Source organism: Sodiomyces alkalinus (assembly GCF_003711515.1).
Source record: "Sodiomyces alkalinus F11 unplaced genomic scaffold SODALscaffold_12, whole genome shotgun sequence".
Taxonomy (NCBI): Eukaryota; Fungi; Ascomycota; class Sordariomycetes; order Glomerellales; family Plectosphaerellaceae; genus Sodiomyces; species Sodiomyces alkalinus.
Window position 1 is genome coordinate 642,152 of NW_021167090.1, and position 26,942 is coordinate 669,093.

General features: G+C 55.7%; 11 protein-coding genes and 1 non-coding gene across 12 annotated transcripts; 6 read left to right on the forward strand and 6 right to left on the reverse strand.

Moving 5' to 3' along the window:
* Positions 1 to 1,094: 1,094 nt before the first annotated feature.
* On the forward strand, positions 1,095 to 2,529 carry SODALDRAFT_321117 (hypothetical protein; the record flags this gene model as incomplete). Its single annotated transcript, XM_028609598.1, has 6 exons — positions 1,095 to 1,468; positions 1,547 to 1,617; positions 1,681 to 1,764; positions 1,898 to 1,960; positions 2,026 to 2,259; positions 2,330 to 2,529. 6 exons carry the CDS (start codon positions 1,095 to 1,097, stop codon positions 2,527 to 2,529), a joined length of 1,026 nt encoding a protein of 341 aa, XP_028462843.1.
* Positions 2,530 to 3,006: 477 nt separating this feature from the next.
* On the reverse strand, positions 3,007 to 5,520 carry SODALDRAFT_317603 (hypothetical protein). The gene is made up of 2 exons (XM_028609351.1): positions 5,254 to 5,520; positions 3,007 to 5,169 (listed from the first exon to the last, which is right to left on the reverse strand). Exons 1-2 carry the CDS (start codon positions 5,317 to 5,319, stop codon positions 3,265 to 3,267), a joined length of 1,971 nt encoding a protein of 656 aa, XP_028462844.1. The 5' UTR covers positions 5,320 to 5,520; the 3' UTR covers positions 3,007 to 3,264.
* Positions 5,521 to 5,872: 352 nt separating this feature from the next.
* Positions 5,873 to 6,895, reverse strand: SODALDRAFT_329243 (hypothetical protein). Its single transcript, XM_028610883.1, has one exon. The coding sequence runs from the start codon at positions 6,638 to 6,640 to the stop codon at positions 6,149 to 6,151; it is 492 nt and encodes a 163-aa protein (XP_028462845.1). The 5' UTR covers positions 6,641 to 6,895; the 3' UTR covers positions 5,873 to 6,148.
* Positions 6,896 to 8,061: 1,166 nt separating this feature from the next.
* On the forward strand, positions 8,062 to 10,128 carry SODALDRAFT_329244 (threonine dehydratase). Its single transcript, XM_028610884.1, has 2 exons — positions 8,062 to 8,345; positions 8,439 to 10,128. Exons 1-2 carry the CDS (start codon positions 8,124 to 8,126, stop codon positions 9,966 to 9,968), a joined length of 1,752 nt encoding a protein of 583 aa, XP_028462846.1. The 5' UTR covers positions 8,062 to 8,123; the 3' UTR covers positions 9,969 to 10,128.
* A 247-nt stretch (positions 10,129 to 10,375) lies between these two features.
* On the reverse strand, positions 10,376 to 11,273 carry SODALDRAFT_76976 (hypothetical protein). Its single transcript, XM_028615669.1, has one exon. It carries the CDS (start codon positions 11,099 to 11,101, stop codon positions 10,466 to 10,468), a length of 636 nt encoding a protein of 211 aa, XP_028462847.1. The 5' UTR covers positions 11,102 to 11,273; the 3' UTR covers positions 10,376 to 10,465.
* On the reverse strand, positions 11,061 to 11,753 carry SODALDRAFT_76981 (hypothetical protein). The gene is made up of 3 exons (XM_028615670.1): positions 11,502 to 11,753; positions 11,286 to 11,426; positions 11,061 to 11,211 (listed from the first exon to the last, which is right to left on the reverse strand). The coding sequence occupies exons 1-3, from the start codon at positions 11,598 to 11,600 to the stop codon at positions 11,137 to 11,139; spliced, it is 315 nt and encodes a 104-aa protein (XP_028462848.1). The 5' UTR covers positions 11,601 to 11,753; the 3' UTR covers positions 11,061 to 11,136.
* Positions 11,754 to 11,869: 116 nt separating this feature from the next.
* SODALDRAFT_76987 (hypothetical protein) lies at positions 11,870 to 12,904 on the forward strand. Its single transcript, XM_028615671.1, has 3 exons — positions 11,870 to 12,066; positions 12,142 to 12,462; positions 12,530 to 12,904. Exons 1-3 carry the CDS (start codon positions 11,969 to 11,971, stop codon positions 12,765 to 12,767), a joined length of 657 nt encoding a protein of 218 aa, XP_028462849.1. The 5' UTR covers positions 11,870 to 11,968; the 3' UTR covers positions 12,768 to 12,904.
* A 484-nt stretch (positions 12,905 to 13,388) lies between these two features.
* Positions 13,389 to 13,462, forward strand: SODALDRAFT_t198. Its single transcript has one exon. It is a non-coding gene; the product is annotated as a tRNA-Ile (tRNA).
* Positions 13,463 to 14,150: 688 nt separating this feature from the next.
* On the forward strand, positions 14,151 to 17,054 carry SODALDRAFT_329247 (ferric-chelate reductase). Its single transcript, XM_028610885.1, has 7 exons — positions 14,151 to 14,688; positions 14,770 to 14,810; positions 14,862 to 15,170; positions 15,239 to 15,468; positions 15,530 to 15,591; positions 15,716 to 15,837; positions 15,907 to 17,054. The coding sequence occupies exons 1-7, from the start codon at positions 14,224 to 14,226 to the stop codon at positions 16,913 to 16,915; spliced, it is 2,238 nt and encodes a 745-aa protein (XP_028462850.1). The 5' UTR covers positions 14,151 to 14,223; the 3' UTR covers positions 16,916 to 17,054.
* Positions 17,055 to 17,128: 74 nt separating this feature from the next.
* SODALDRAFT_284890 (hypothetical protein) lies at positions 17,129 to 17,758 on the reverse strand (the record flags this gene model as incomplete). Its single annotated transcript, XM_028608486.1, has 2 exons — positions 17,129 to 17,225; positions 17,316 to 17,758. The coding sequence occupies 2 exons, from the start codon at positions 17,756 to 17,758 to the stop codon at positions 17,129 to 17,131; spliced, it is 540 nt and encodes a 179-aa protein (XP_028462851.1).
* Positions 17,759 to 18,337: 579 nt separating this feature from the next.
* Positions 18,338 to 21,371, reverse strand: SODALDRAFT_346603 (polyamine transporter 3; the record flags this gene model as incomplete). The annotated part of the gene is made up of 5 exons (XM_028613257.1): positions 18,338 to 19,377; positions 19,465 to 19,676; positions 19,777 to 19,828; positions 19,929 to 20,335; positions 21,340 to 21,371. The coding sequence occupies 5 exons, from the start codon at positions 21,369 to 21,371 to the stop codon at positions 18,338 to 18,340; spliced, it is 1,743 nt and encodes a 580-aa protein (XP_028462852.1).
* Positions 21,372 to 22,452: 1,081 nt separating this feature from the next.
* Positions 22,453 to 26,255, forward strand: SODALDRAFT_317616 (TBC-domain-containing protein; the record flags this gene model as incomplete). Its single annotated transcript, XM_028609352.1, has 2 exons — positions 22,453 to 23,190; positions 23,341 to 26,255. The coding sequence occupies exons 1-2, from the start codon at positions 22,770 to 22,772 to the stop codon at positions 26,253 to 26,255; spliced, it is 3,336 nt and encodes a 1,111-aa protein (XP_028462853.1). The 5' UTR covers positions 22,453 to 22,769.
* Between the last annotated feature and the right edge of the window lie 687 nt (positions 26,256 to 26,942).

A 26,942-nucleotide genomic window follows, 5' to 3' on the forward strand; every position in this document is an offset into this window, starting at 1 on the left:
GAGATGCCGCCAGTGCCCTGTAGTATGATCCGAGTACCAAGACCGTTGGATACGACCCTTGATTCTAGTCCGAACGAAGTTTGTCTTTAAATGGCCGGTGAGACGTTTTCCCCGTCCATATAAATAGACCCCCATGCATGCTTCCCAACTGCCAACGGGTGGAGGTGTCCGTCACTATTCGATTCTATAGCTCTCTAGTTCGTTAGGAGCTTGATTATGCGGCTCTCTAGGATGGCTTACAATACGAGTCTGAAGTCATCTTATAGCCTCGTCTGCTATCTTCCTTCAGACAGTCAGACTGCTTTGCCTTCAATGTTATCATAGTTTCATCTCCGGCCTTCACGATATGGAGATGGACCATGATTCATAGGTTTCATCAAACTCATGCCGACAAGTCCATTCCATTATCTGCCATCTCCTGACAGGTCACAGATCCAACACGAGATGACGTGTCAACGCCGGGATCTCTCCCAGATTTATATCTCTCGCTAGCAGTTGTTTGTCATCCTTGGCTCCAGTTGTCTTCAGGCTTCGTAGACCGGCACTGTATCTTGCAATTCTACTCGCCGCCACAGGCCTTCGCTGGAGGATATCTACGGTGGATAAGCGCTTCTTCCCACGTCTACCGTTAAGTATTGTTGCGATTCGAACCTAGAACATGCAGAATCCCTCCTCTTCTCCCCTAACTTCCTTGCACTGGACCATGCCTAGGAGCCTGGGACAGTCTGGAGGTTTTAGTTAGCGCAATCACGGTGGAATGGATAGATGTCAGCTCTTCAAGACGCTATAGCGGCAACATCATGAGAAAAGTTCGTAATGGAGACGACCAGGTACCGAGAACATCAGCCGTGAGGCGAGTTTTTATAGAGATCAGGTCCCGACAGGTGAATAAGAAGGGGCTCACCTCGCCTGTTCTTCAACTTTTTCTCCTTCCTCTCCTTCCCAGAGACACCCCTTTAACCCAGAGCACTTTGGTCTGTTGCGTCTTGCGTCTCATCTTGGCAGGTCACCTCAAGTCTGCTAACACGTCAAGCCTCGTTGACTTACTCTCGTTTTCTTCACACACACACACACACTACTTCGTTTTTCTCAAGATGAGATTCACGTCCCTGATCTTTTCTGCCGCTCTCGCCTCGGCTACCGCGTTCCCCGGCGAGGCGGACGAGGCTGCCAACGAGGGCAATGTCGAGACTGCCTTCCAGCCCGACGTCCCCCGGCCTGTCCTGAACGCCAAACCCTCCGAGGCCGACATCCCGTGGGCGGCGGCGGCCGAGCTCGAGGCTGCCGGCTTGGCAAAGCGCTCAGCCGAAGCCCAAGGGGCCAGCAAGAACATCGGCAACTTCCTCCACCGTGGCGAGCAAATCGTCGGTCATGCTGGCGCCACTTTCGGCAGCGGCAAGGATGATGATTTCTTCAAGGATAAAGATGACGACGGCGCTCGTGACGGCTGTACTGGTCAGGGTTGCTTGTATGTTTTCTCCGGGGCGCCCCCCTTTTCTACTTGCCCGTTATAACTGGCGTGTGGAATACTGACGAGATAAACAAGTGGACGCGCATCTGAGGAGGACGGGAAGTACTCGCACGACCGTGAGCGTCAACACAAGGATGATACTGAAGGTGAGAGGCATTCCTCAAAGAGACGTACCAGAAAAAATTACTTGATATTCTAACCATTCCAAGGCTTTGAGGAGCACTATTGGGTTGAGGCCATCAATGGCAACCACAACCTCGCCAATACTGTACGGTCCCCTCCTGAAAGTAAAGGTTCGTTTTGACTGATATCGGGTGAAATCTAGCGCGGAAAACATTACCACGACCAAGGTCATGATGGCCATAGGTAAAGACCAAGAGACCCTCACAAGCAACTAGATTACCATGACGACTGACCATTTCTTAGGCATCATAGTCATCACCATAAGCATCATGACGACAAGCATCGTCATCTCCACCATGACCACAAGTATGTGCCAGTGCATGAACCCTGGTTAGCTGTTTCTTTTATGACGCTCGCAAAATAACTAACAGCCCTTAGGCTCCACGATGCGCGTTACTCCGAGGTTCCCCACCATCATGAGAAGCGCGCCCTGGCCGCGGAGGAGGTCCAGGCGGACGATGTGGTTAAGCTTGCCGTGGCCGGTGATGAGGGTGAATACGTCAAGAGGCAGACGTACGATGAGGGAAAGACGCCAGTCTACTCGGACGATCGCAACGAACGGAAGAAGAAGTCTGAGAAGGACGATGTCGAGTACTACCGCGAGAGTGAGTCTTTTCCTGCCACCAGCGTCTCATCCAGGCCCTCCGACCTTTTTCTAACCTTGCCTTGCTACAGTAATCGGCCATAACCACGATCTGGAAAACAAGGGCGACTCTTTCCAGCATGGCCAGCAACACCATCACCATGGTCACCATCAGCACCATCAGGGCCATGACGACTACCACCACGGGCACGGCGGCCGGAAAGACCTGATCTGCATCCGAGACCGCTGTTTCGAGCGACCCAAGCCCGACGTGGTCAAGGCCGAGGAATAAGTCCCAGGACTCTGCAGTGGAAGCAAAAACTCCAGGCCAACATGGTCTCGTCTGGGTCTTGGAAAGCTGAGAAGCTCCCTTTGTGGCTAGGCTACTCGAGGATGGTGCTGCATAGTCTACAATGTGCGAAAAGGATGATGAGAGGACTTGAAGGTATTTATTCTTCTGGCAGCAAGTTCTTATTTCCCCTTCTTCCCCCCTCTCCCACTCCCCCCCCTTTTCTTTTTCTTCAACTCTCTTTCGACCCCCTTTTCCTACGCGCTTAATGTTTGTTATCAAAATGGCCGATTTATAGAGAAGCTCTCGGAGTTCATGGGGAAAACAAGCCGGGAAATGGTTTGGGGCCTCTCTAATTGCCCAGCATTTCATGTTGGAAGAGTCAAGACCAGGCGGTGTATGCGGTTACGGACAGTCCATGTCGGTCTTGGAATCTGTGCTTGGAACAAATAGTCTTCTAGTTATATGTGCTTCAATTTTCAAAGGGTTCGTTCACGAAGGCCCAAAGGAGAAAAGGACGAGACTACGGTTCCTGATCCGAGTGTTGAATGCTGTGAATTGTGATTTGATGTTTCCGCTTGCTCCCCTCGAGACTTCGCTATTGCTACCATGACTCCAGTGAAAAGGGGCGGGAAAACAAGTAAGGACTGAAAGAAACCATTGAAAACCCCGCCCCCCGGATAGTAAGAACAAAAACATTGGAATGAAGACAAGAATGAAAAACACCGGACAAAAATTTCACGCCATGGAGCCACCACTCCGATTCGCGCCGACGAGGCCCGCCATCTCCAACAAGGCACGGTCAGTCGCCATATCGCCCGTGCCAAGGTTCACCTTCCTCCTCGCCTCGGCCTCGCGAGCCTCCCAAGCCCAATGCTCCGCCTGCGCCCTCGCCTCCGCATCGCCGCCGCACCCCCACACCTCGAGGCTCTGCACCTCGAACCGCTCCTGGAAGTCAAACCTGCGCGTGACCGAAGGCCGGAAGGCCCCGCCGCGGGACGTGTAATCGTGGTTGAAGACGGCATGGCCAAACGAGTCGTCCAGCAGGAGCGACACGGCGCCGAGGGAGAGCAGGGTGTCCCGCCGGCGCGCGGCGGAGGCCTTGGACGGGCGCGGATGCGGACACCCGACGGACAGGAGGGCGCGGTTGGAGGGCGGCTTGGTGAGGGCGACGTAGTCCCGGTTGAGGCGCGAGGCGGGGAAGACGTCGTGGAACGGCTCGAGCTGGAAGAGCAGCGTCGAGTCCGGGTCGCCGAAGCATTCCTTGGCGGTGTGGCGCCAGGGCTGGCCCAGGTAGAGGCCGAAGGTCAGGCGGGAGGAGGAGGAGGAGGAGGAGGAGCCGGAGCCGGAGCTGGAGCCGGAGCCGGTAGCCCCGGGGGGGAAACGGCGCGGGGGCAGCGAGGCGGCGAAGGCGGCTTCCTGGGCGCCGTCGGGTACGCTGTCTATACGAGTGCCGCGGACGAGGAGGATGGTGGGGGCGCGCCAGTTGAAGACTTTGGTTTCGAAACTGCGCATGGAGAAGCCGGCTTCGTTGCCCGAGTAGAGGAGGCGGAGGCGGCGGAAGAGGTCGGAGCCTGGGATGAAGAGGGAGAGTTGGGACAGGACGTTGAGGTCGAGGATGTCGGCTTTGTCTTGCAGCAGCAGAGGCTGGACTGGTTCGTGTATCACGGGGGGGATGGACGGGGCGGCCTGGGTGCCTGGGTTTGTCTGCTGGCTGTGGCTGTGGCTGTGGCTGGGGAGAGGGCGGAGTGTGTTGGAAAAGAGGAAGTGCTCGAACAGGGGATGGAATCCATGGAAGAGATAGGGGAAGCAGGTGGGGATCACGCGGTTGAAGTCCCTGTATCGGATGCCGGGGGACTTTTCCGGGTTGATGAAGCTGGCGAGAATGTTTTCGGCGGTTGATCGTAGCTTTTCCAGCTCGTGGCGATCTGTGGCAATGCGCGAAGAATGGGCGGTGGATAGGCTTTCCTGCGGATCAAGCCCGGACGTGAGAAGCAGGAGCATGAGGATTTTCCTGAAGTTGTCGGCCGGGATCATGGCTTCTTGCATGAGATGGGACGGGGCATCGCCCTTGTTTACGGCTTCATGGATATCGAGAAGCTCAAGAGCTGACATCTCCAGGTCGCCTTCGTCAACGTCATCTTCTCCTTCAAAGTCATCGTCCCCAACTTGGTCGACACGAAAGCCCTGGACGTGACTCCGACTCCGACTGCGAGTCCGACTTCTCCTCGAAGAAGGTTGTTCGTGGGTGGGATCCTTGACCGTCTCCTTGTCACCCGACCTGAGTTCGAGAGATTCCCGGTCATATACAGCCATGCTCTTGAAGAACAGCTTAGTGCGGTCTCTGGAACCACGGGCAAGGACGCGCTTGTATCGGTTCGTCATGATGGTGATGACCATGACCATCTGGTCGAGCCCCAAGACGGCCGGGGCGTCTCGGAGGAAAGGGAACGCGCCAATGTAGGAGATGATCTGGAAGAGGACGGGAGAGACGCGGAAGGCATCGGGCAACTCGAGGAAGCGGGCAATGGTGTCTTCCTTGAGGAATTCAATGTCGCTTTGCTGGTCGGCCAAGCTCTTGAAGACGTCCTTGAGCGAGTGTAGCTCGAGCGGTGTGTAGCACTTTTCGGTGAAGCGCATTGCCTGCCATTCTCCCCGAAAGTCCCGTTAGCTGGCAATTTTCCTTCACGAGAAGCAGCGGTCAAGGACGAAACGGCGGTTGCTCACAAGTTGATGAACGACCTCCTCGCGGCTCAGCCGGCCGGGTTGTTGGTCGGATATCGACTGTCCCATTTCGAATTCTGCATATAGAACGGTGGATTGAAGTTAGTGGATGGCGCTTTTCCGAGTTTGATGGTTAAAAATAGAGAATGATTGTCACGTCGGGAAGACGTAGGACGTGAACGTTGAAAGTGACGACTATTTATTTCTTAATCGGTCCCAAGAGTCGGATGGGACCAAGGTACGTAAGTGGGAGATGGTGGGCTGGGAATGACGGATCCGGTGGCGGGGTCGAAGCTGTTCGAGCCGTTGAAGCTCCTAATATACCTAAGATACCCAAGGTACCTTACGTTGTACAGTACAGTAAGGTAGGTACAGTAGGTAGGTAGGTACAGTACATTACCTAATCAGTTAGCTTCAGGTGACCTTACAGCTGGTGTGGGCCCCAGGAGGACCCGAAGAACGCCCCGTAGACCCCTGGAAGAACGCCCCGTAGCCACCCGAGGCAACCCGTTGTGGTTTCGTTTCGGCCAACCGCTGCAGACATCACCAAGGTACCTCATCCTGAATTCGGTACCTTCATAAACAGACGACTCAACCTACGGATACCCAAGTCATTGACAATCCCCAAGCGAAATTTGGTGTTGTATAATCAGCTATAGGAGTTCTCTCTCTCTTTCTCATTTCATGCCCAAAACGCCAGTCCTTATGTCTGTAATAATATACAATGGCAAATGAAACCCCGTCAATCAAGGTTGTACGTGTACATGAGAGATCAGGGCATCAGGCCATTGTAGCCCATGGGCAGGCGGCTGAGCCGAGTCTCTGTCTGCAATCATCAGGCCACCCCCGATATACCGTCTCGGACGACTTCTCGTCGCAGGGACTTTGACACTTGCTCTTATTTCTTCGGGGAATCATCGATGCCGTCCTTGGTCGATGTATCCTTAGGCTTGATCGGTCCCCTGACCTTCCGCATCACAGCCGCCGCCTCATCCGCCGCCTTCCGCTCCTTCTCGGCCTGAGCATCCGAGTCCACTGTCTCTTGTGGCTTGCCCCATCCACCCGAGAGTCCCAGTGCGCCGAGGACACCGGGGCCTTGTTTCGACTCCTCCTCCCCCTTTTGTTCAGCAGCAGCAGCAGCAGCAGCAGACGCCGCCCGCGCCGCCTGGACCTGCGCCTTCCGATCCGCCATCATGGCCTTGAGCGCCTTCTCCTCCTCGTCGCGGACCTCGAGCTCGCGGATCCACCTCTGCCGCTTCTCCTCCTTCTCCTTCTGGTCCTTGAGCTTGCGGATCTCCTGCGACACCTGCCGGTCTTTGCTGTAGTACATGCCGCCCGCCACCATGGCCAGCACCGTGAAGCCCTGCGCCGCCACGCGCGCGCGGAACATCTTGTTGGCCGTTTTCGAGTCGCCGCGGCGGAGGGCGCGGTAGGAGGACACGAAGGCGAAGACCGTTAGAGCCGCGCCTGTTTTGTTTGTGCAAAATTTGTTAGATTAGAAGAACAGGCGAATGAAACGCCGGGCCTACAAAGGGGGGTGAGGGTGAGCATGCGGCTTGCTCCCATACATACCCAAGGGAACGAGGGGTTCCTCTCTCAACTTTCGCAGAATCTTGGCCATGGGCTTCTCAGTGTAGAACTCGCTATCGGGCGGGGGTAGACATATGTTAGTAGAGCGCCCTTTCTCTCCGTCGCGCGAGGGGGGCAGGCTCGGTGTTACTGGTTCTCGTCGAAGGACGACGGCATCTGCCGCGAAGAGAGCGGATCATCGTCGATGTTCGGCATGGTGGATAGAGCAGTCTGGCGGCGGTTGGAGTGACTGTTTTTGAATCGTTATATCGAAGAGGGCAAGATGCGATTGTTCTATCGTGTATATGTCTATGTGTGGTGCGTGTCTGCTGCGTGGTATGCGCTGCGGTCGTCGGTCAGAAGCATGGGCAAATTGCGTGATGGTCGGGAGAAAGGTCTGTTGAAAATCGATGACGGCGAATTGGCATCCCTACAACATCCGACGCCAAAGCTTTCGGGGACGGACCATAGGACGGTACATGACAGTGTGTAAGTGTGTATATGCACTATATGTACGGTACCTACCCCACAAGGGACCGGCACGCGGTGTCGACTGACCGAACTGCGATGTACCTTTTGAATTGTTTCGTAACTTCCAACTTGGCCTTACCGATAAGGTGCTGTGCTTCTGGCGACTGTCCCAATGCGAGTATTCTTAGAGAAACGACAGAAGATACATCTCAAAATACCTGACATTATATATGACCAACCTACTCTCCCTGGCGAGTGCAACGAATCTACGTAATAGCTAGACCCAATCACCGGAGTGGTTACCTTGGGAAAGGAAGCACATATGTATACGAAGTATCTTGGGTACAATCTCACATTTGTCTCTTCTTCTGGAATAAAAAGTCGAATACGAGAATGGGAAGAAACACAAGATGATGCCCTCATCCGGTGCGTTCATGACTAGCATGGAGGAATTTCTTTTTATCGTTGTTCTGGAATTACCTGTATAATAGCCGTTCACTCGTGTTGAAGCTTCCGACTTGTTGCTACCGGCACCGGAGTATGAATGGGGGGTTTTCTGGATTCGTGAGAATGGAGTTCATCCCATTGGTGGATTTATCGACCAATAACCTGGGACAGCGGTATCGCCTGGTGTTTTATCGGGACCCAAGACCATACAACCAATCGGAACGCAGGACTACATGTTCACCGCCTACCCCTGTAGCAAGGGAAAGGTGAAGCTCCGATTTTGCCCCGCGTGGGACCAAAATTCAATCTCCCCAGCTTCGTCGACGAGTCTGTCAACACAGAACTTATCCGTGACTCAATCCACTCCCCGAACCGACCACTCAACCATGGCTGAACCCTCAGAACCCAACCCTGTGCCCGTGATGACGAACGGGACGGTCAATGGAGTCAACGGGGTCAATGATGATCACAGACCCCAGACGCCTCAAACCAATGGCATGTCATTGACCGAGTACAGCGCCAACCCAACAACACCTGCCGAGATCAAACGTAACCGCTCCAAGAGCCTCGTTGCCGATGAATATCTCCTTCCCGATGGCCACCCAGACGTGAGATAGTCATAGTTCCTTACCCTGCCGTTACATTCTCTCAATTTCTTCTCCCAATTTTCCCGTTTTAACTGACCCTTTCCCCCATGACAGTACCTACGTCTCATCGCCGGTGCCGCATCCCGTGTCTACGAAGCCTGCAAGCTCACACCGCTCCAGCCCGCAGTCAACCTGAGCAACCGTCTCGAATGCAACGTTCTCTTCAAGCGGGAGGATGAACAGCCCGTCTTCAGCTTCAAGCTACGGGGCGCCTACAATAAAATGGCCCACCTCGACCCGGCCAAGAGCTGGAAGGGCGTCGTCTGCTGTTCCGCCGGCAACCATGCCCAGGGCGTCGCCTACTCGGCCCGGAAACTCAAGATCCCCGCTACCATCGTCATGCCGGAGGGCACACCGAGCATCAAGCACTTGAACGTGGCGCGCCTGGGCGGCCACGTGGTGCTGCACGGCGCCGATTTCGACGCCGCCAAGGAGGAGTGCGCGCGGCGGGAACAGCAGGACGGGCTCATCAACATCCCTCCCTTCGACGACCCCTACGTCATCGCCGGCCAGGGTACCATTGGCATGGAGCTGTTCGGCCAGACGAACATGCAAAAAGTCGAGGCCATCTTCTGCGGTGTCGGTGGCGGCGGCCTCATTGCCGGCGTTGGCGTGTACATCAAGCGCATGGCGCCCCTCGTCAAGGTCATCGGCGTGGAGACGCACGACGCCAACGCCATGGCCCAATCCCTGGCCAAGGGCGAGCGGGTCCTGCTGAAAGACGTGGGGCTCTTCGCGGACGGCGCGGCCGTCAAGACGGTGGGCGAGGAGACCTTCCGCCTCGCGCAGGAGGTGGTGGACGACGTCATCCAGGTGACGACGGACGAGGTGTGCGCCGCCATCAAGGACATGTACGACGACACGCGGTCGGGGCTGGAACCCGCCGGCGCGCTCCCCATCGCCGGCCTCAAGAAATACGTCGCCGCGAACCCGTCGTCCGATCCCCGGCGTACCTTGATCGCCATCACCTCGGGCGCGAACATGAACTTCGACCGGCTCCGGTTCGTCGCCGAGCGCGCCACCCTCGGCGAGGGCAAGGAGGTCCTCCTCTCCGTGCAGATCCCCGAGAGGCCCGGCTCGTTTTTCCAACTCATCGGCCTGGTCATGCCGCACTTCGTCACCGAGTTCTCCTACCGCTACGCGACCGACGAGGCCGCCAACGTGCTCATCGGCCTGTCCCTGACCGCACCCGCGTCCCAGCGCGCCGAGGAGCTGCAGATGCTCCTCGCCCGCATCCGCGCCGGCGGCATGGCTGTCACGGACCTGTCGGGCGACGAGCTCGCCAAGAGCCACGTCCGGTACCTCGTCGGCGGCCGCTCCAACGTGCCCGACGAGCGCATCTACATGTTTAACTTTCCGGAGAGACCTGGCGCGCTGGAGCGCTTCCTGCGGACGCTCCGGCCCAAGTTCAACATCAGCCTGTTCCAGTACCGCAACTCGGGTGGCGATGTTGGCAAGATCCTGGCCGGCATCCTCTGTCCCCAGGAGGAATTGCACGAGCTGGAGAGGTTCCTGAAAGAGGTCGGGTATCCGTTTGAGGATTGTACCGATTCGCATGTTTTCAAGACATTCCTGCGAAGCTGAGAATATGTTCCCATCTAGGTACCTGGGGAGTTGTTGGGCGTTTGGAGTTGGGACATAAGGTAGAGCTGGTTATCTCAAAAAGAGGGAACGCATCTCAGGATTTGGATTCTTCACCTGTCGATATCTTGCAGCATTTAGAGTTAGAAGAAAAATAAGACTAGATATTCAAGTAAAGTAACATTTTGGAGACTAATCGACTTTTATAATTGAATTAGGTTCTCTTGGTAAATGTCAAAGTCGAAGTCCTCGGTGAAACGCGTTATACCTACCTATACCCTCGGTGGAACATCGGTGAGTCTCGGTGAACAGCATCGCGCTTCTCTGGGCGGAATGCACGGACCACTCATCCACGTGATATGTCAAATCCGGAAGATCCCGGTCCAGGTCGTTGTTTGGTAACTTTTGCAGCTTCGTCCATCACCAGGCTTGCTCAATCGAGACGGCCTTCCCGACCGATTCCCAAAAACAAAAAGAAACCAATCCCCAAAATGGCAGCGTCAAGTCTCTCGCGCTGCTTCAGGGCGCTCTGCCTCTCGGCGACGACTCGGGCAACCGTCGCGAAGCCCGCACAAACCGCCCTCTCCCAAACCCGATCCCTTTCGCACGCGATCCTCCCGAGGCCACGGCTGGTAGCGCCGACGACCAGCACAAAGCCGGCCCTGTCCGTTCAGACTACAATTCAGCAGACGCGGGGCATGAAGGTTCACAGTTCGGTCAAGAAGAGATGCGAGCATTGCAAGGTAAGTTTCTTTCTTTCTTATTTTTTTTTTCTTTTTTTTCGCCTCCTCGCTTTCGCGGCCAACACGAGACGCTGACGGGGGATGGGCTGGGACCAGATCGTGCGGAGGAAGGCCGGAAAGAGGCATAATGGATATCGTTACGTTATCTGCAAGGCGAACCCGAGACATAAACAGCGGCAAGGATAAGCGTGGTGGCCCCAGCCGTGGGGATAGCGGAGGTTTCGATGCGAGAGAAGACCGACATGGACCAGCTGCGGATGAAGAGAGAGGGCGTTGAAGAATTGTATGAATGCACTCGGGGCGAAACATATTGGCGTTTTTTTCTTCCCCACAGGGCACGCAAAGCAAGCTCCTGGACCATATGCATCCCATCCTCGACTCGGAATGTACCATTACTACAGGATACTATACAACGGGATAGGACATTGTTATAACCCCTGGATATACCTCTGCATACCCTCCCATTCTGCCTTGCCAGTCGATATAAGATACCGGATATGACCCTGTGGAGGCATGGAGGCATCAGAACGTGATATCTGCGAAACGGTAGGGGTAAATCAAGCGGGGATCGGCTCACAAGATCGGTTACGTCGCGATGGCGCTCAAATTCTGCGCGGACGTAGCGCCGCGTCTCGTCCTTGGTCGAATCGTCCGGGATGCGGGCGGTGCCGCGGAAGATATCCCTGTAGAGCGCCAATGCACGGGATCGTTGGATGAACTAACCCCCTCTCTCACCGTCAGTCCCTGTGCGAATACGTGCGGTTTGTGGCCTCGGTGATTGATCTACACATACGTGATCCAGGCTCATGGTCCGGCCGAGGCGGGACTTGCGCGACGCATTGGAGTAGGTGCGGATCGCGTGCCACCAGCGACCACCTGCGAGGAGGTTCATGGGAGAGCAATTGGAAGACTACATCGATAGAAAGAAGAGTTGGACTGGCCTTGTCTACGGTTTTGGTGTCGTTTTGTCGTAGCAAAGCGTGCTCCGTGAAGTAGTTTTTCTTTTCTTTTTTTCTTTTTTTTCTTTGGACGCTGTGACGATGGGACGATGGGATAGATCGGGAAATCGTCGGGGTTGATTAGTCATGCGCACACAGCATGTTGTGATGCGACCACGTGCGACTTCGCGAGTTGAAACAGCTCTCTCTCTCTCTCTCTCATCATGTGACAGCGCGTTTGATTCAAACATACATCTTCCGGAATACTTCGGTTTCTGTTGTGATTGAAATTGCGCGATTCCATGTTCTTCAAAGGCCGGTCATGACGATCAAGAAGCGGCCCAGGGCGCCGACCGACCCCCTCGAAACGGCGAATCGCCAGTCGGACGAGGACTTCATCCGCAACTACCTGAAACCTAGGTAGGGTATTCTCGGTGCATACCTGCGTACTTACGACAAAACGTGAGCGATGCCTAATACTCCCTGTCTTCTTAGCGAAGGGTGGACGAAATGGGCGCATCCGCGGACCGAGGCCCCTTACACCCTATCACTGAAGGGCGTCCCATCCCTGACGACTGCTGAGCTTGCGGCCTGCTTTGCTCTGGTTGAGAAGACGAGCAGTGCCGACTACCGGGCCTCGTCTATGGGGTGGAGCCCGTTCAAGAAGACTGAGATGAAATCACCCGACTTGCGGTACATCCTCGTCACGGACGAATCGGGCTCTCTGCGTGGGTTCACGAGTTTCATGCCCACGTGGGAGGAAGGGGAACCGGTGATATATTGCTACGAAATCCATCTCGAAGATGATCTGCGTGGGTTCGTGTTGTGTTTTCCTCTCCCGGTACCCCTCCCCCCTTCGACGTCGCTAATGTGCTCTCCGTAGCACTGGATTGGCCGGGTTGCTCATGGGCTTTCTCGAGACAGTTGCGGTCAATATTCCGCTCATTGAGAAGGTCATGTTGACCTGCTTCCTGAGAAACGCGAAAGCCGTGGCATTTTACAAGAAGCTGGGATTCGTGAAGGATGCCATCTCGCCCCAGGAAAGGAGGTTGAGGGGTGGTAAGCTCTTTGTGCCTGACTATGTCATCATGAGTCGAACGATTTCACGAACAGCTACTTGAAGGGGGAATCGGCATGTCGTGGGTATATGCTAATCGTCTTCTGTGTCTTCTACGCGTCGCTTTGTGGTATAATGTGGCCACATGCTCGTTCTGAGATGGTAAAGTGAGAGATGTGATGCGTAACAACAAGCAACGAAAAAAAAGAAAAGAAAAAGGAAAAAAAGAAGAAAAAAAATGTTTATTTTGAATAGGCATTTGATTGACTTATGTGACAGGTTTCATCGGGGAGTAGCTCTCTGGCCATTTTGACTGGAAATCCCTGATGTTTGGCTAATTAGTCGTCCGTAACTCTGCACATTTTTTTTTTTAAAAAGTCATGCGACCTCCCTATGCCAACCGGGGCACACTTAAGAGCGGACACTCCTCCAACATGTCTTTGAGTTTTCGGAACTAATGTAACGCTGTCGTATGTTATGCCAAAGACCATGCCATGACGCGCATACAAATATGACCATACGAGTAAGGTGGGCATGGCAATGATGCTATCAGCGAAGTCAATGAAATCTAATGAGACGACATGTTAAGTCACGTTTGCAATAACAATCCATTTTGAGAGCGATCCCAGACTCCCAGTAATGCTCAGTTGTTTATTCCCTGAGAGATTCTGAAAATCAAGAAAGTGGTCGGTTAGCTCAGTTGGTTAGAGCGTCGTACTAATAATGCGAAGGTCATGAGTTCGACCCTCATACTGACCATTTCTTTTTTTGCCCGTGGTTCCGCTCTTCCAAATAATTGCAGCACACTGAGATAAAGGCTGGTGGGTGATTAAGGCCTCGCGGTCCCGTGTAACTCTATTTTTGCTTGACATAATCATTATAATTGTATTCCGCCCTAATTTTAATGCTGCCAGAACAAGAATAAGATACAAGGAGCAGACTCATTCAATTACCTTATCTAGCTAGGTAGTTAGGACTCGGTCTTGTCGGTAGAGCGACTTTAAATCCACCGAGAAATGGGTCTGCACGAGGTATCCAGTACCTTCTGGCCTCGGACCTTGGCTTAGCCACCATGGAAGTCCCACCCCGATCTTATATCCTTTCTGTGTTCCCAGAATTCCAGATACTAATATAGGGAGAATGCAGTTATCTCTTTTACTCCCCAGGAGACTAGGTAGTTAGTTCCGCAACTTATGTACACGTGCCTAAACATCGTAGTAGTTACGACAAAGCTTAACATATACGCGTGCGTTCCCAGGTACACAGAACCCCGCCAAGAAGCAGCCTTGCTTGTCCCTGGCACATGTGGACCTCAGTGAGGGGCCTAATATATGAACCCAAAACGGTCCGAACCAATAGGAACCTCACGTCTACAACCGAGGAGGCTGATTATCAGATGATCAGATAAGATGTGAATTTCTCACTCATACCTGAACCTCCCACACAACCGGGATCGTATCCCCTCTCCCCAACACCAACACGCCCTCGCCTTTTGTGACTGAGTCCCCGATGCCGTCGCCATGCGGAACACACGCCGCTCCTTTTTCGCCCGCGTGCTTCTGACGGCAACATGGCTCTGGCTCTGCTCCGGCGCCCTCGCAGCAGGCGGCAACGGTATCGACGAGACCAAATCCTTCGGGGCGTGCACGCTAGCCCTGCAAACGACCCACTTCTCCGACGTCGGACCCAACGCTACCAAACTCGAAGAAAAATGCCAGAGTCGGCTACGCCACCTGTCGTTGTATCTCTGTCTCAAGGTCTACGGTAGAAGTGGTGGCTGGGCGGACGAGTTGGCGGCGCAGAACGACACGTGCGAGAGGTTTCTTCACACGCCTCTACCCCCGTTCGACATTGTGGCCAATTATACCGACACTGAGGTTCCCCGGTTGAGGCAGGTCACGTTGCAGGACTGGAACGATAGAGTCACTTTTGATGAAGAAGTGATTGTGTCGGATGCCTTGCACGGTATCGCATATGGCACGCTTGTCAGTGATTCTTCGCACATTCCCGCTTGGCCTGACGGCCCGTGCTCACGTCATGACCATCCACTTACACGTTTTACGTAGTATGCATGGGATTACGCGTATTCTCGTCATTTTAGCTACGGGTATGTGTACCGCATCCGCATGGTCTGAGAATCAACACTGACATTGAGTAGCTGGGCCATGGCCGTATTCTGGATAGTGGTCGTCCTGGCGGGTGCATCTGCCCGCCTCGTCTCGGCCATTCGCCGTCATCGGGGTTCGAGCGAAAAGTCCCAAAGTAGGATGAGGACTGTGATTGACCGAGTACCTGCCTGGGTGTGTCGGCATATAACGGCCCCTGCAACGTTCGGCTACCGGTGCGCCCAGAATCTTGGGTGGTGCACGATCCCTCCCAGAGGCCAGAGCCTCACGATTCTTGTCTTTCTCATTCTCAACATTTTCGTCAGTACGAATGGCTATATAGTCATGCCGGTGAACCTCTAGTACGTTTTTGGAACACCAACCCATCGGGGGATAGAACACTCTGATTCACATCTTACTCCACATGCAGCTTCAATACCCCGACGAAGCAGCTTCTGCGCTATGTTTCCGACCGCACGGGCATTGTTTCGTTTGCCAACTTCCCGATGATATGGCTCTTTGGCATGCGGAACAATCTGGCGTTGTGGCTGACGGGCTGGGACTTTGGAACGTACAACAACTTTCACCGATGGGTGGCGCGGATTGCGACCCTTCAGGCAGTCGTTCATTCCATCGGCTACACTGTTCTTATTCTGCTGGGTACGCATGATTTCTTGTTCGAAGGACGGTCTCACACAAGTCCATTTCTGACAGAATATAGACGGCGGATGGGAGTATTTCGCTTGGTGGTGGACGCAGCTCTTCTTTTGGACCGGGGAGGTGGTAGGTGGTCTTCTTTCCCCTTTTACTCTCTCTCTCTCTCTCTCTCTCTCTCTCTCTCTCTCACACACACACACACACATTGTATCTGTGAACGACCCAGAAGATATCACTGACTTCATTCAAGGCAACCATTCTCATGTGCCTTCTCCTAGGCTTGGCGGTATATTGGCTGAGGCGAAAGCAGTATGAGACCTTCCTTATCATACACGTCGTGCTCTCCATTTTCATTCTGCTCACCATGTTGGGGTTCGTGATACCCGCCATTCATTTCCCCACTCCACCACGCAACATATGACTGACGTGCCGGCGTAAAAGCCATGTTTCCATATTCAAGGTCCGCTACGACCTGATGGTCTGGATCCCCGCGACGATATGGGCAGCCGATCGGATCCTGCGCGTGTCCCGGACGTTATCCTTCAACCGCCGCTTCTGGAACACCAAGGCGTCGGTCAAGTACGATCCCAGCAGCAACATCATCCGCCTCGCCGTCCCCTCTTCCTCCAGCCTCTACACCCCGCAGCCGGGGACGTTCTACTACCTCCACGTGTTGAGCGACAAGCGGTTCTGGGAAAGCCACCCGTTCACCATGGCCTACTCGACGGGGGCCAGGGAGGCGTGCGGTAAGGATCTGGGCGAAAACGCGCCGTTGTTGCCGGCACAGCACGGCCGGGGGGGCGACGAGGCATTCGCCGTCGGGTCGGAGGGCGGCGAGGGGGAACCGAGCATGGTGGGCTTCCTGATCAGGCCGTATGATGGCTTTACTTCCCGGCTGAGAGACGCGGCGTCGAGGTCGAGCCGTTGTCCGCAGTCGGGACCCGTCTCGATCCAGGTTCTCGTCGAAGGACCGTACGGACGCACGGGGCCCTTCGTGGAGTATGAGAACGTCCTTTTCGTGGTGGGCGGCAGCGGGATCGTGGTGGCGATGGCGTATCTCCGCTCTCTCGTGTCGAACGCGGGGGTGCGATCGGTGGGGATCGTCTGGGCGGTTCGGGAGCCTGCGTTTGCAGAGGATATCCTGTTGCGAGATCTCGGGCCGCTTGTGGGGGGCAAGAAGGTTTCGTTGAAGATCTGCATGACGCTGGGAAGTGGGTGCGCGGGATTTACAGTCCCGGAGCTTCCTGAGGGGGTCAGGCTGCAGTATGGTCGGCCGGATGTACGGCTTGAAGTTGAGGATGCCGCAGGGGATATGCCCCCTTCCGAAAGGTTAGCGGTGGTGGCTTGCGGGCCGGCGAGGATGGCGGATGATGCGAGGAGGGCTGTGGTGGAGAGCATGGGGTCCAATGGGCCGCGGGTTGAGTACTTTGAGGAAAGTTTTCGGTGGTAGTCTGTAGAGCTCTTTTGGTAAGTCATCTGGAGTTGGCATGGCATAGCGTTGGCCCGCAGGGATACTAGGGAATCTGTATAGATAGATATATCATCTGTGCGACTTGATCAAATGGAAATGGGAAAATCTAGAACGACAGCGTTGAAATCCATGCTGGCTAGCTATGCATCGTCACCGTGTCACAGATCCTAGATATAGGTGGAGTTGTTGTTGTCATTCGCTCATCAACTGGCTGTGACCGTCCAACCCTGACCACTTTGGCTTTCCGTCTGGAACATCCAAAACCCTTCGTGAATAGAAGATGTGTTGTCTACATGTATCGATTGTTAGCCAAAGAAACGACTGGAGCCTCGGAAACGTGCAGGAAGAATGTGGGATATGGGCCGCTGGTAGTTCGTACTCTGGCTGAAAGTTCGCCTTCCACTCTTCGTTCCCCTTGAACTTGATCAACCCGGGGAACGGAAGCAACATGTTCCGGCCCTCGTCCATGATGAGACTCCCGCAGTTGTCACACCTGACCTTGCACGGGAGGTCATGCGCCGGCTTCTTCGCCCCGGATGAGTAGAAAGACAGGTCTCTGACGCCATGCTCGAACGACATGTCCTCTTTGTGGACGATGGCGGCCCATTGGAAGGGGGCGCCGTGCATGACCTGGCAGTCGGTGCAATGGCAGTACTTCGACCCCAAGGGCTTGTCGCGCGAGAGCCAGTACCGTACTTTGCCGCAATGGCAGGTTCCTTCGAGTTTCTTGTCGAATGGTTTGCCCGTGTCTTTTTCCCTTTGTCGGGGGTCTGTGTACGGCGGCCGGGACTGCCACTCGGGAGTCGGGCCGGGTCCGGACATTTTGGATGAGAGTGGGCGTGACTGTGAGATACCAGGCCTGAACCCGAGCTTGAAAATAGGAAGTAGGACTCTAGTTGAGCTTCTAAACATGTTTATTGGGTCGAGGAAAAGGGGACATGAAGAACTTGAAATCATAATACTTCCAAGTCTTGGAGTTTTTGGTGGTTAAAGAACACAAAAGAGAGAGGAAGGGATGATGTCATTGATCCATCATCGCGTACATCGTCACCATCATCCCATGATCCGTCGGAGGTTCTGGACTTTGGTAACCGGAGAGAAACTTCCGGTTCCCTTCCCGGTTCCGTTTACGGTATTCTACATCTGTTCCGCTGCTAAAAGACTGCTAGCAGGTGTCACCCAGAACACTAACGTAGGTTCCATACCTTAGCCTCTACACATTTATTTACAACCTACATGTACAATTAATTAGTGGACTAGGTACCTTATGGTCTTTTTGACAAGATATTAACAATCGATGCTTATATAGTAACAGGAGGTGAAAAGAAGGTATCTATTTATCTACCAATGTTCTACATGAAAACACAATGCTTCCGCTGTCTACATGTAGGCTGTTAACCTTTATGGGTTGCTAACATAGCTCCGCGCTCTCCTCAGATCCTGATCCATATCTTCATTCCGCAAAGGACCGCCCCGAGGGGCAGAACCCGAACTCTTCCCCTTTTCCTCATCAGACGAGCCGGACATTTCCTCATCATCACCAGAATAGGCATACTTGCTCCTCGCGCGGATCCTAGCCCCATACCTCCAGAACAAGAAAGGAATCGCACAGCAAGCCAGGGCGAGGAACGAAATCAAGGTCGAAGCCCACTGGTACCCGAGGCGGTCGTACATCTGGCGGGTAAAGAGCACGACGGCAGCACCCCAGAGCGACCGGATGAAAGTCTTGGCCGCCAAAGCCGAGGCGGCCTGGTGCTGGTACGAGTCGACGAGGTAGTTGTTGGCCGCGTTGTACAGGAAGATAAACCCGAACCCGACGGGGAGGCCGCCCATCATAGGGCCCGCCCAGTGCACGTGCGGGTACGACGACCAGGCGAAGATGAACAGGCCCATGGGAATGAACCAGCAGCTCAGCATCATGGGGATCAGCCGGACCTCGGCCGGGGGGTTGCCGCCGTGCTTGGCCACGAGGGTGAGGTAGTGCCTGTTCACCAGCGGGGAGCAGGCGGCGCTGAGGACCACGCCGACGGCGAGGGGGATGAACATGAGGCCCGTCGTCCCCGCGGACCAGCCCTTGCCCTGTTGGTAGACGATGGGGTAGGCGATGAAGAACATGTAGAGGAGGCCGTACAGGACGGACATGTACAGGCTGATGAGGAGGACGATGAGCTCGCGGAAGAGCAGCTGGAAGGGGCGGATGAGGAAGATGGCGAGGCGGGACGAGAGGGGCCGGAGGTCGAGGTCGGTTTCGGTGGCGGGCGTGGGATCGCCGGTCTCCTTGCGTAGGCGGCGGGCGCGGCTGGCGAGGAGGGTCGGGGCGTAGGTCTCGGGGACGGTGAAGGTGATGAGGATCCAGACGGCGCCGGCGAGGATGAGCTGGAGCCAGTAGGTCCAGCGCCAGCCTTTGGCTTCGACGAGGTAGCCTCCTACGAGGGGACCGACTGACGAAAACGACTGGTTAGTGGAAACGGTCACAGTGAAGATGGAGGAAAGCTGTGGAAGGGGTCTGGTCACCGGTGTTTGCATACTTGCTGGGCCGAGGAAAGGAGCGGCTGAAAAAGCAGCCATAGGGACGCCACGCTCCTCGTTCTTCCACAGGTCGGCGAGGGTACCTCCTACGAGGGTCATTGGAGCGGAGAAAGCGATGCCATCAATGGCGCGGCAGACGATGAGCGTGCCAAGATTCTTGGCCAGGGCGCATGGAATGATGAATATGACGGCCAGGAGAAGGGTCGAGCCGCTGGGGGTGAGAAGTCTTGTCAATGCCCGGTGTCTGATGTGCATATGGCAACTTACACCACTAGAGGGAGTGGCCGTATTGACCGGGGGATTTCACTCACTATATAATTCTGCGGCCATAAATCTCTGACAAGGGCGCGAATGCCATGGGACCTGTTCAGTCTTGTCAGTAAGAAGGGCAAAAAAAGAGGGGAAAAAAAGAAAAAAAAAAGAAAACAAAAAAAAGGGGGGGGGGGGGACGAGGTTGACATACCAACGCCGAAGCCAACAACAAAAACAGTAACGCTTAACAACGCCGCAACATTGCTAATAGCAAACTCCTCGGCCAGCTCAGATATACCAGGCGTGATGACGCTGGAACAGAACGCAACGACGAAGCAAGTAACAGCCACGACCATGGTGCAGTACCACCGGTACCACGAACTCCAGTTCCGCGGGTTCTCGGGGTCGCGAGGCTGGAAGGTGACGAGCTTGTAGCGCGGGGCGTCGGGCTCGGTGGCGGTGCGAGATATGGGGGGGCCGGGGATAGTGCCGGAGGGGGTCTCGGTGATGTACTCGGCCAGGTTGGCGTCGGCGGTCAGGGTGCGGTAGGGGAGGGAGAGGTCGAGGTTCGGGTCGCGGTGCTCCTTGGTGTTTTCTCGGCTTCGGCTGGAGGCCGAGCTGCGGCGGCGTCTCCCTGGGTGGGGAGAATGGGAGGTTTTGTGGGTGTGGTTGGTCATGATGGGGGCGAACTGGGCGTTGGAGCCTGAGCCGGGGTCGGCCCGGTCGGGGTCGTTGTGACTACACGGGCCGGGCGTTGGTAAGGCTAGATCAGCCATGTTGGGTGAAGTGAATGACCAAATAGAATGAAAACCGAAGTAATAACTGAGTGTCAAGACTGTAATGTGATGTTCGAGACGTGAGAGTGGATGTGATATGTAATTATAGGGAGTGCCAAGTGGATCTTAGAATTCGATCCGATGGGGTTCCCCGAGAGTTCGGATTGTTGAACTCTCAGAGGTTAGAAGTGAGTGACAAAGTCTGACGATGGGTAAATAGAATCATTGGAGAGTAAGGGATAAGTGAAGGGGGGATGACGTCCCTTTATATCTTCCTGATAGACTTCTAGCAAGGGGCAAGTGCCGACAAGAGTCAAGGGCCGGTAATACTCGGCCGTGATAACAAGGTGGACCGGGTCTATTAGTGCTAGTTTTGACTATCAGATAATCAGAGAATTCTGAGTATTTTTTTATATTTTTCTTTTGATTCTCAATGATGGTACGGGAATATGGATGGATCAGCAAGGAACACACCTTTCTTTTCTCTGTATGGTATTCCATTGGTTGATCGGATCCGGAATTATGTCGAAGTGTTGCGGCTCCGTCCGGACGATGGAGAAAAGTGGAACATTGATGGGAATAACTGGACATAATATACAAGCGTCCCATGTATTCCCGCGCACGACGGAGTTGGAAATGGGTTGGAACGGCTTTGAGTGGGTGTCTTTCATCAAACTACGTCAGATGAAGCCTAATTTCAGATGTGCCTTCAAAATGTGCCGAGGAAAGGCTGGAAGAAGAGGGGGTATAATTCGGCATCTTGAATCGTAATTGAGTATCCGTTACTTCGTAGGGATTTTCGATTCAGGGCGGACATTGCGGCAGACGGGGCAGGTTTCTTTTGACGTCCATAGACTCGGGCCAATATGTTTGTCCATGTCTTGATGAACATGTAAAAGATTTTTTATTATTTTAATCCAATGCCCTAGAATGGGCTGCTGTTTGTTCTCTCTTTCCGAGTATAACAGCAATTGCTTGCTTCTTGCTTCTCACTTGATGATAAAGGCCGAGCCGGGAATGCCGGGTGGGGCCGACATGTCCCCACTGACCCGGACTGGTACGTAATGGGTACATGGGTACGTACTGTACTTTATACGAATGCCAGCGAGCGACGTAAAGTACCTTGGCCTTTTTTGTCTCGGGCAGGGCCGGGATTAGACCAAAAGGGTTTCAACTTTCTGATATCAGTGCGGACCGTAGAAGTTTCTGATTGCCTCCCTATTTCTAGCCCTGAGCCCTAATCTTCGGTGATGTAAACATGAAGATTTCGAAGCGTGTAATACGGAGTATGGCATCAGGCTCAGACAAGTCGATGAAATTTGGGGTAATTTGTACTTCGTCGCGAAAAAAGCAAATGCTGTGTTTCCTGTATCGGGCGTTGTGTTGTTTGACACCTCGCCTAACGCATGTAGGAACGCATGTTATCAGATAGAGGCTCTAGGATATCGGGGCGTGACTTCGGGACCTTTTCGGGTATAGTTCGGGTACAGTCGTAGCAAGTACTAACGACTCTAAACAGCCCTAACTCGGCTATACAAATAGTTATAGATACTTCCTATAAGGGAATCTTTCCCTTCTATAGAAGAATACGACCACGATTCCGGTACCGATATTCGTGTTCTGACACATGTCGCGAATGTCGGTAAGCCGAGGTAGTTGTAAAAGCAGAATAAGATATAGAGGTAGGCAGTAATCGGGGCAATGGTTCAGGTTTCTCTCAAGCTATCATTGGTCATCAAGGATCCACCTATGTGACACGTTGGACTGCTGAAGGGAGGGCTCAGATCAGAGTAGATATACCTACACTCTGGTGATGATGACCGCGCACCACATGTACCCATACTTCATGCAGCGTCCTTCAGCCTCGCATGAACACACCCCGGTTTAATGATGGTTTGATATCATCACACATCCTGTGGAACCTGCCTGCAGCTTCCCACTCTTTCCACCTCCATTTCTCCCATCATCACCTAGAGCACAACCTATACTCGGGCCGCCTTCTCTATTGCTCTATCTCTATTCCTCTACTACTTATTCACCATCACACACATCTTCTCATCATATCCATTTCTTCCCAGACAAACAGCGACCCCAGACGTCTCATTACGCCCCACCGTCCACCCCTATCACGCGAGGCTTCACCATCTTGGACGATCTGCTGCCTCACCTATTCTGGCTTCTGGCTTCTGTTAGGCGCGTGCTGCGGCCGCAGACGTCTCGGTTGATTCCACAATGACGTTTGTTACTGCCGCCGCCCGCCGCCTATACCTTCGTCTATGCCTTCGCGTATCCTTTCGCCCGCTGCCGTCGAAGCTACCAACACCAACGCCATGGACTCCTCGGCCGAGTCGAGCCTCCCCCTCGAGCGGTCCGTTTCTGGGCACAGTTCTGCCTCCCTTTCTGTGAGGAGGAGCAGACGGAGCGACAGTCGGAGTCGTTCTCGCTCTACCACGGTGCGGGCTCGCTCCAAGAGATTCCCTTCTCACGTGTCTAGCTCGGGCAGCTCCATAGCTGCCTCCGACAAGTCCCTGACGAGTTTCCCTTCCTTCTCTCCCGAATCTCCGAAGCCGATTCGGACTATGCTATCATCCGATAACGGCTCTGATACTGTTACCGACGACGACGACAACGACGACGACGACGACTCTTTCAGGCACAGAACCGACTCTGCTAACGACCCTACTACCCTGACCTTGAGTCAAGAGATCCTCCCTTCCACTGCTGCCGCTGCCGCTGCCGCTGCCAACAACGCCGGAAACGCCCCGAGTACCGCGCATTCGCCATCGCCGACGCCATCGCTGACACCGTCGCCATCGCCGTCCTTTTCGATTTTCGAGCAACAACTAGCAGCCCGTTCGGCCCTCTTTGAGGATGTTCCCGTGTCTACGCATAAGATACCCGGTGCCCTCCACATGGCCGACGACCAACACATTCAACGGCTCATCGCCCGTCATGGCGCCGTCGAGCTCGTCCGCCTGGTCGCCGCCGACCTGGCCCAACGCGATGCACAGATCGCCACGCTGCGGCGCAAGGCCGACGATCGCGATCGAGCCCTGCGCAAGGTCATCCTGCAGTGCGGCCTGTCCAACCTCGAGCTCGAGACGCGGCTGCGCGCCATCGAGTCCGAGGCTCGTGCCAACCGTCCCGCCAACGCCCGTGCCGAGACCGGATTGTCCGACCTCATGAACGACGCTATGCAGGATACCTACCATACCTTCGCCCACACCGGCTTGGACTCTACCATCCGCGCCAGTAAAGCGTCCTCCCTTAGCCTCGATTCGGATAACAATACCAAGAGCAGTACAGGGAACAATACTACAAAAGGAACCTTTCGAGGTTGGAAGGATTTCCTATGGGGAGGAAGCACGGCCAAGAGGGGTAGTTCCACAAGTAGCGTCAATGGCGGCGGCGGCGGCGGCGGCGGCGACCGGCGGTCAGCCACCGTGGTCCGCGCTGGGTCTCATGCCGACCGTCGTCCCGGCCTGCAAGAGGACCTCTTTGACCCACCCGATAGCCGATCCGTTGCGAGCCAGAGCGGTGCCTCAGGCGCCTCCAGTATACAGTCGGGCTTGACCGAGAACAACCGTAAATCCTCGTCGTCTTCCATGGCTGTCGGGCTTATGCGGCTTGTTGTCGGGGGTGCCATGGCCACGCGAGAAGCGGACGGAGGGCGAGGCCGGTCGGCGAGTGCGGCCCAGGCCCAGGCCCAGGCTCAGGCCACGTCCCAAACCATGCGCTCGTCTTCGTCGGCTAGCATCCGGACGACGCAATCTAGCCGCGCCGCTTCTGTCCAGGGAGGACCCAAGGCGCTCATGGCGCTGCGCCGTGGCGCTGGCACGCCTACCCCGATAGCTCCGCCGGCGGCGCGATCACAGGCGTGGGAGACCATGGCGAGCAGCCCGCCCAGCCTGTCGGGTTCGGGGCGGCAGGAGAGCTACGGACCGGTGGAAATGGATGCCATCCACCCGCCCGAGTCCCAGCCGCCCACGCTGAGCCACGTCTACAATAACAACAACGTGCACGCAAATAGCGAGTGCCTTACGGACCGATTCGGCTTCATCTACGATCAACGGCGCAAGAGGCGGCAGCGCGAGGCCGCCCATTTCGTCCGTGACAGCAAGAAGAACAGCAAGAGCCGCGCCGAAATGCTCAGCAACGGGCGATCGGGCATCTCGCCGCCCATGCTGGAGGAGGATCTGAGCCCTGCCAGCGAGACTCGCCCCGACAGTCCCGTCTCTGCCGCCGAGGAACAGCGTCCCGAAGAAGAGAGGCCCAGGCGGTGGCAGGATTATCTCAAGCTTGCCACGTTCCCGACCGAGCTACTCTCCCATACGCCCGCCCTCAGCGGACCCTCGCTCGAGGTGCTGGAAAGTAGTGATGCGATGGATAGCTATAAGGCGGCGGCCGACGGCGGCGCTGTCGAAAGGGCCCGGTCACCTGGCTTGATTACGACGGACGAACGGGGATTTGTTCCCATTGCGAGCACCACGGCGAGTACTACTACCACCTCCGTGGCCGATTTCGACGACGCCACCGTGCCGGACGAGGATGAACCCACCACCGCCGCCGCCACCCATCGAGAGGATGCCGAGCCCGTCAGGCTGCTTCTTCAGCACATGAACGAGCTGCACGACTCGCTGCAACGGGAGCGGACGATCCGATGGAACGAGTTTCTGCGCAAAGTACGAGCGGAGCGGAAGCGCGACGGCGAAGCTGCTGCGGCGGCAGCGCTGGCAGCGGCCGAGGCGCGCTACGAGCGACCGTCGGTGATCCTGCCCGAGGCCATCATGGCGGACGGCGAGCTCATCGGCATCACCGGACTCGGGGTCAAGGGCAAAGTCGGGCGGGCCAAGCGGAACGAGCTGCGCAGCCTGGTGCTGGGGGGCATCCCCGTGGCGTACCGGGCCAAGGTGTGGTCCGAGTGCTCGGGGGCGACGTCGCTCCGGGTGCCGGGGTACTACCAGGACCTGGTGGCGCAGGCGGGGCGGGGCGAGGGCGACGACGACCCGTCGGTGGTGTCACAGATCCAGATGGACATCCGGCGCACGCTGACGGACAACATCTTCTTCCGCAAGGGGCCCGGGGTGGGCAAGCTGAACGAGGTGCTGCTGGCGTACGCGCGGCGGAACGCGGAGGTCGGGTACTGCCAGGGCATGAACATGATCGCGGCCAATCTGCTGCTGGTGATGCCGACGGCCGAGGACGCGTTCTGGGTGCTGGCGAGCTTCGTGGAGAGGATCCTGCCGGCCGGGTACTACGACCACAGCCTGCGGGCGTCGCGGGCGGACCAGCAGGTGCTGCGGCGGTACGTGGCCGAGGTGCTCCCGCGGCTGTCGGCGCACCTGGAGGCGCTGGCGGTGGACCTGGAGGCGCTGACGTTCCAGTGGTTCCTGTCGGTGTTCACGGATTGCCTCGGCGCGGAGGCGCTGTTCCGGGTGTGGGACGTGGTGCTGTGCGCGGACGAGGGGAGCACGTTTTTGTTCCAGGTGGCGCTGGCGCTGCTGAAGCTCAACGAGGCGGCGTTGCTGGGGCAGTGCCATACGTCGGCGGCGGTGTACACGTACATCGGGCACCAGGTGACGAACCACGCCATTAGTATTGATAATATGATCAAGGCGTCGGATGGGCTGCGGCGCGTGGTGAGGAGGGATGATGTGGAGGCGCGGAGGGAGGAGGCTATGCGGGCGGAGGAGGAGGCGGTGAGGGAGCGGGAGGAGGCGCTGGCCGCCAGGAAGGCGGCGGCCTCGGCGGCGGGGGAGTGAAGCGGTGAGGGGGGCGTACCGTGTGTAGGTGCTCCAAGTCGGAGTGGTTTAGTTACAGCGAGATCGACTTGCGCGGCGTGGATGAAGGTCAGAAGGAAAGAGACTGAGAGACTGAGAGACTGAGGAGATTTCTTGTCCGACTTGGCCGTGGGGACTGGGAGTGTTGAGAGTGTTCAGGGGCCACTGGCCTGCCTTGTGCATCTCGACCACTATGATCACCCCCTGATCATCAGGACCATCACTCAGTGTCGTCCAGCTCGTCTGCAACACTACACTCCTAACCACCTACAACGCATGCAGCTCGCGCACGAATAGTGATCATCTTACCCCTCCAAGTCGCGTCAACGGAGGGGCTTCGAGGTCTCTGACTGGATCGATGGTCTCCAAAAAGTCTCGGCATGCATCATTTGATTCATCTCCCCAAGGTCTCCCCCGCCGTCATCTCCATCTTGATCGCTCTCCCCCGCAACGGCACATGTGATGTGCCGCTCCTCGAGTTGCGTCGTTATGAGCATATGCAGTCAGTGGTGCACTAACGCCCCCTTAAAAGGAGGGGATCTGCAGGCACCCCCGTCGCTATCCGTGGTCTCGCTGGGGCTTTGAATAGCCTAAAGGACAGCAACTTACAAGCGCTCAAACCCGGTTCGTGGAATATCTTCGAAAGCACAGGAGAATAGGTGGAGCTTC